Here is a 6317-nt window from a genome sequence, read left to right as displayed (position 1 = left end):
ATTGTTCATTATTTTTTTATTTACAAAACGCTTTTTCTATATAAATTCGATTTTACAAAACGTTTTTTGTATATAAATTCGATTTTTGGATTTATAAAAGATGATTTCATATTTATAAAAATATTTATATTTATTAAAACTAATTTTGTATTTATAAAACATTTTTTTGATTTATAAACACTATTTTTTTATTTTTTTATTTATAAAAACTATTTTTAAATATACAAACTGTTCTTTGTATATAAATTAGTTTTTTAGGTTTATAAAAGATGATTTCATATTTTGAAATTAATTTTGTATTTATAAAATATTTTTTTTGATTTATAAACACTATTTTATTATTTTTTGTATTTATAAAAACTATTTTGTATTTATAAAAAGATGATTTCATATCTATAAAAATATTTATAAAACTAATTTTGTATTTATAAAACATTTTTTGATTTATAAACACTATTTTATTATTTTTTGTATTTATAAAAACTAATTTTGTATTTATAAAAAGATGATTTCATATTTATTAAAACTAATTTTGTATTTATAAAACATTTTTTTATTTATAAAAACTATTTTATTATTTTTTGTATTTTAAATATGTTTTCTATTTTAATTTTAATTTTATATTTTCGAATTTCAATTTAAAAAAAATAAATTTATAATTTTTTTTAAAAAATTTTGGAAATATTCCGAGGAAGTTTATCCCTCGGAATATTCCGACGACATCTTCCTCGGAATATTCCGAGGAATTTCCGACGAACTTGTGGTCTTCGGAAATTCCGAGGAAATAGGGTTTCCTCAGAATTCCGTCGGAAAATTCTGAGGGATTTCCGAGGAAAGATGAATTTCCGAGGAGTTATTTCCGAGGACTTTTTTCGTCGGTATGTCGTCGGAATATCGTTATTCCGACGACATATCGACGATTTTTTCCCTCAGTATGCCGCTGTTTCTTGTAGTGAAGATGTGTTGTCTTTCTTAGTTTATGGTGTAAAGATGATACCCTGAATTCTATCAATAAGAATGCTTCATCAGCGGTCCAATTTTCCAGAAACAGCAGAAGGTTCAATCCTGCTCATATTCACAGCAACAGGTGTGAGTTTATTCTGGTCATTTGCTGTTGTTAATGGTTTTTTTGCCCTTTTCCCGGAAATTACTCTTATAGAAAATTATGGATTTGTGGATTTCTTTTACCGATCTTTAAATTGAGAGATTAGTTGTTGAACTGAACAAATAACAACCAAACTAGATGGTTAATCTGTATGCGGAGTGGTCGACCAATTTTTAGGATATATGTTTTGATTGCGTTGCTTATAATATTTGTACCAATTGAAGGTAAGTTACAAAATAGATAATGAACTTCTTTAAGACCGGAGTAGTTTAATTTTGAAACTCTTCTTACAATCAAACTGTAATAGCTAGATCGTTGTTAGAAAATCACAAAGAAATGAATGTGTGTAGTGTGGAGTTAGTAGCCACTAGCCACCCACTCGTTAGATCAAACTGTGTCCCACACTCCTTTTCTTTAAGCCCAATACTTCCAAACTTCGCCGTGATATTCCTTTTCCCTTATGCTTTTAGCTCCATTTTTTTTTAAACAAGAAGTCAATGCTAATGCATCATAATATAAAGAGATAAGATTTTGTTATCAGACTAATTTGTTTTACAGAATATAATAAGTAAGCGAGTCTTAGGTTACTCTATAAATGAATACTAGTTTTTAAAGAGTTATTTTTTAAACTTGTGGTCCGATCTTCGAGCTATTTTGGCCTAAGTTATTATTATCATTGACATTTTGCTAGATGGAATCATTTTTTTGTGAGACATACCAATGCAATATAGAACTATACAGTGTATCCGCATGATTCGTCTCGATTTGATTAGAGTATATTTCATCCATCATATCGACTGGATTAGAATGGTAAATAACTTTATAAACCAAAAACCATTGCAGATATTAGCTTAATACAAAATAACAAAGAGAAAACATGAGTGTGCCATTGATAGTGGTTTGTAGTAGGTAAAAGACAAACAAAGTGAACGCAAATACGGTGTTGAATTCCAAAACACAACCCCTTATTCTTTCTAGACTTAGACCAAAACCACCTATCCCACTTCTCATTGTCTCTGTTTCCCACTCAGCCTAACTCCCGAAAAAAGGAAAGTTAATAAGATTTAAACCGCCGTTATCACGGCTTAGAAACTGAGGAAGAGTCTTTAACGGTTACCAACGGGGCACCGTTACCATTCAAGATTGATGTAGTAGCTGTGTTAGGAGACAAAGGAACGCCAGCTTCTTTAACGGCTGAGATCAGAGGATTACGGGAAGGACAAGTGGCGTTTGAGATGGTGGTGGCTAAGGATATGGGCATGAGGCATAAACCTTTGCCTTGTAGGTACTGCATGGCTGATCCCATGTCCTCTTCCATTAGCTTCGCCACTTGGTGCTCCGTCATTTTCGCCGTCATCTGATTCTCCCCGGAGGTGTTTTCGTTGGACCCACCAGCATCCTTAAAAGGTTGATAAAATGAATAAATTTTTTTTGGCAATAGTAAAAAGCATGAAAAGCAAAACCCTAAAGCTATGATGTCAAGATCGGAGGTTTAGGTGAAAAATCAGCACGCGTGCTTTGCATTTTTTTAGTTTGTTGTTTTGTTTTTTACTCTTTTTGGAAAACTTTTATTTGTGTTAGAAAGTCGAAACCAAAACTACTTTAAACTTGTATTCTTCTTTAACCAAAACAAGAGCCTCCATCATAATATAAAAAATTATATGTCTAGTAGCTGTAACATAAATGATTAAATCTCATTCTAATGTTTCCAGTGATTTCGTCATCTTCATCATCATGTACGAAAATGATACGAACGTGCGAATAATAAAATGCGATTAGAATGATAACTCACCATACGAAAAAATATACTAGTATTTGACTTAAATGAAAACCTAATTATATCTAGTCTGTGATTCTTTTTTTTCTCTAATCAACACTAGTCTATGATTAGAACTAAAAGGAAATAAAAAAATAGTTGAATTACCTCAGAGATTTGAGAAGAAACAGAAGCAGCACCTCCCAATCTACTCATGCTTAGTACCTACATATATACATTTTTTAAAAGAAGTTTACTAAGTTCACTGTTCTACATCTTAACAATACATATACGATAATATGAGAAGATTACAAGTTATAATCACCCTATTGTAATATCAAACTCAGAGGTAACGAAGCTTCCATTATTATATGAACAAAAAAAACATTTCATTTATTTTTAAAATTATCAAAGAGAGATAGAGAATCACCTTGACTTGGAGCTGTAAGAATTTGACATAATCGATAATCTCATCGAGCATTGATGCTTTGTCTGTCTGTTAATTATTATTTTTAAACAATAGATAAAAAAACTTGTTAGCTAGAGATCCTACACCTGTTTATTACTACTTGTTATTTTAATCCAATATTAAAATAGTTAATCAGTGTTTAATCATTTGATTGTATAAAAAGTCCAAAGCTCTGTGTATATATGTACTAGCATTTGTGGTCCAAGTTATGAACTCCAAGACTAAAACACATCACCAATCTGATTCATTTGTGGTCCAAGTTATGATGTACTAAAGAAATGTATATACAAACTGGATTGGAATCCCTTATTAATTAAACTTTACTAAACATGGACATAAAGGATAATTAAAATCATGTATGTAAACTTACCTTGTTGCCATTAGGGACAAGTTCTTGAAGAGATTTCATCCTTTCTGCTATTCTCTCTCTTCGTAACTGTTCCATAATTTCAAAATATTTCATATAATCACCCCAAAAATATATTACTGCACAGTTTGCTACATACATTTTTCTTGGTAACTGACACGAATAATGAGGAAAAAATAGAAAAAAAAAACAAACCCGTTCTGCGATACTGTGAGGATCAGTGGCTTGACCTCTTCTAGCTCGGACTTTAGGCTTAGTCTGAGGCGTCGCCGCCGTGCCACCGGTGGTGGTTGACGCCGTCGCCTGAGACTGCGTTTGTGTGTGGCTTTGTTTTATAACTCCTCCTCCGGATCCCTGAGGGAAGTGGAAAGGAAGAGATCCAGCGGAGAAGCCACTGTAGAGAGCGTTAACATCAACGGCGTCGTTTGGATTGTGGTGAGACAAAGGAATCATCGTGATCTGGTTTCTTGAATCAACGTCGTGATGGTGAAAGCCAGCGAGGGAGGAGTCAGAGGTAGGGGGAGGAGCGTCGTCGTCGAGTGCGGAGGAAGGCCAAGGAGCCGAGGAGAAGAAGTTTTGGAGGAAGTCATCGTGGTCAAACGTCGCAGGAGATTGGAGGTGGTGAGGAGAAGAAGAAGAAGAGGAAGGAGTTAGAAGAGATGAGTTCATGTCTTTCTGCTTCTTCTTCTTAAACAATGTTCCGATTTGAGTGAGGGTTTGTTGAACATGTAGAGGTGGTTTACGGCTTTTATGGTGTGTTTAAGGAGGGGATAAGGATGTTAATATTTGAAGTTTATAGGGTTATAAGCGTAAAAACATACGTTAACATTTTTTTTCTATCATCTTCAAGATAGTAAAGCAGAACAACACTTTTGGGAATGACAACTATATTCAGACATATTAAATTCAGACATGTAACATAAATGCGTAAAGTCATATAATCATGTAGCTCTCTGGTTCATCTCGAGATTCTACTGTTTACCAATTGTCGCCAAGATCACAAACATGCTATCCCCATAGACGATACTTGTGTTTAAGAATAAGAATCAACAAAAAAGATCACACTTCTTATAGTAGATGGCTTTATATTATCCTTTTTGTTTTAAATCACGTTAGTTTTTTTTTTTTGAAAATTAAATCAATACGTTAGTTCATCCGATGAACCTGTTGTTCTCCACCGACCTCGTTAAGTTTGAGAAATTTGAGATCCTCTTAAACGATAATGAAACGGAGTATATATCATAATCATCACGAGTACCACCATATCCTTTGGTCGAGTATATAAATCCTATCAGAGGCGTGCCTATAGTGTTAGCAAAAAAGCATTAGCCTTAGGCCCCCACGTAATTTACAAAAATTAGGGCCCAAATCTCTAAGAAATCCTTGAAAATTGTTTAAACTTATGTTTTTTACTTGAACTCAAAACCAAAAAATTACAAAAATATATATTTTTTTGTTAAAATTATAGTATAAAAAAAACAACCTTTTATTTGTTCAAGTTCAAGTTTTTTAGTTAATTTTGTTTTCTCAAATTTGTTTCTACCAAAAAAATTGTATTTCTATTTAAAATAATTTATTTGCTAAATTTAGTGGTGTGAATGTTGATGGTTAGCATACTTTATCCTATTTTGACATATATAAATTAGAATGCCTTTTATTTTTTTCCTTATAATTTTTAAGATATAGAACATATCTTAAAAAAGAAAAAGAAAATGCTTTATAAAAAAACGGAAAGTGAAATCATTTAAATACTATAATCATTTTTAATGTTATTTTATTTTATTTTTATTTAGTATTTTATATTATATTACAATATAATTAATATTTTGATTATAAATAATTTTTATAGTGAAAATCTAATGCTAAGTCATCGTATTTGCCTCGAGCCCCTGAGAAGGTTGGCACGGCACTGAATCCTGTTATATTCGTGTTCTGCCATAATAATAATATGCATAACCATTTTTTCAAAACAAAAGAAATAATATACATAACCATTTTCTTTTCTTTTCTATAAGACCATCTTTAACCCACTCCTATTTCTATCTCTATATTTTCCCCTAAAATAGAGAAATTCTATTATAGATGTAAAAATGCTTCAATGTATGTCTCTATAATAGAGTTCTTTTATTTATAGGAGAAAATATAGAGATATGATATTTCTACCTATAAATATAGAGGCAAAAAGTAACTTTCCTCTATATTTTCCTTTAAAATAGAGGAACTCTATTATACAGACATACATTGGAACATTTTCAACTCTATAATAGAGATCTTTATTTTAGAAAAAAATATAGAGGTTTACATCGGACATGCTCTAAGTCCAACATTCTATTGTCATATAAGTGTGCCATCTGTTGTCTTGAAATATAAGTTATAATCTAACATGTTGATCACTGTTATAGTCCATGTAAAATAATATTTCTTAAGGTTGTAAACTCCCTCCTCTCCATAGATGATTTGATATTTTCTTTTGTCATTTGTTAACTAATGGCATTAATTATCAAAAAAAAAAAATCTTTATTTCTGTCATTTCGTATAAAATTTGCAAAGAGGAATACATCGAACTAGATTACATTAATATTTAGTTGCATGGTATATATAATTACAAGCATGCATGATT

The 6317-nt window shown here is 31.1% G+C and overlaps 1 protein-coding gene across 1 annotated transcript; it reads right to left on the bottom strand.

Moving 5' to 3' along the window:
- Positions 1 to 1907: 1907 nt before the first annotated feature.
- On the bottom strand, positions 1908 to 4449 carry LOC106434422 (transcription factor LRL2-like). The gene is made up of 5 exons (XM_048745291.1): positions 3893 to 4449; positions 3701 to 3766; positions 3292 to 3357; positions 3030 to 3086; positions 1908 to 2504 (listed from the first exon to the last, which is right to left on the bottom strand). Exons 1-5 carry the CDS (start codon positions 4364 to 4366, stop codon positions 2184 to 2186), a joined length of 984 nt encoding a protein of 327 aa, XP_048601248.1. The 5' UTR covers positions 4367 to 4449; the 3' UTR covers positions 1908 to 2183.
- Positions 4450 to 6317: the final 1868 nt, after the last annotated feature.

The sequence above is a fragment of the Brassica napus genome, chromosome C1, assembly GCF_020379485.1.
Source record: "Brassica napus cultivar Da-Ae chromosome C1, Da-Ae, whole genome shotgun sequence".
Classification (NCBI taxonomy): Eukaryota; Viridiplantae; Streptophyta; class Magnoliopsida; order Brassicales; family Brassicaceae; genus Brassica; species Brassica napus.
The sequence above is the reverse complement of the archived record's forward strand: the minus strand, read 5'-3'. Positions and strand labels throughout refer to the sequence as shown.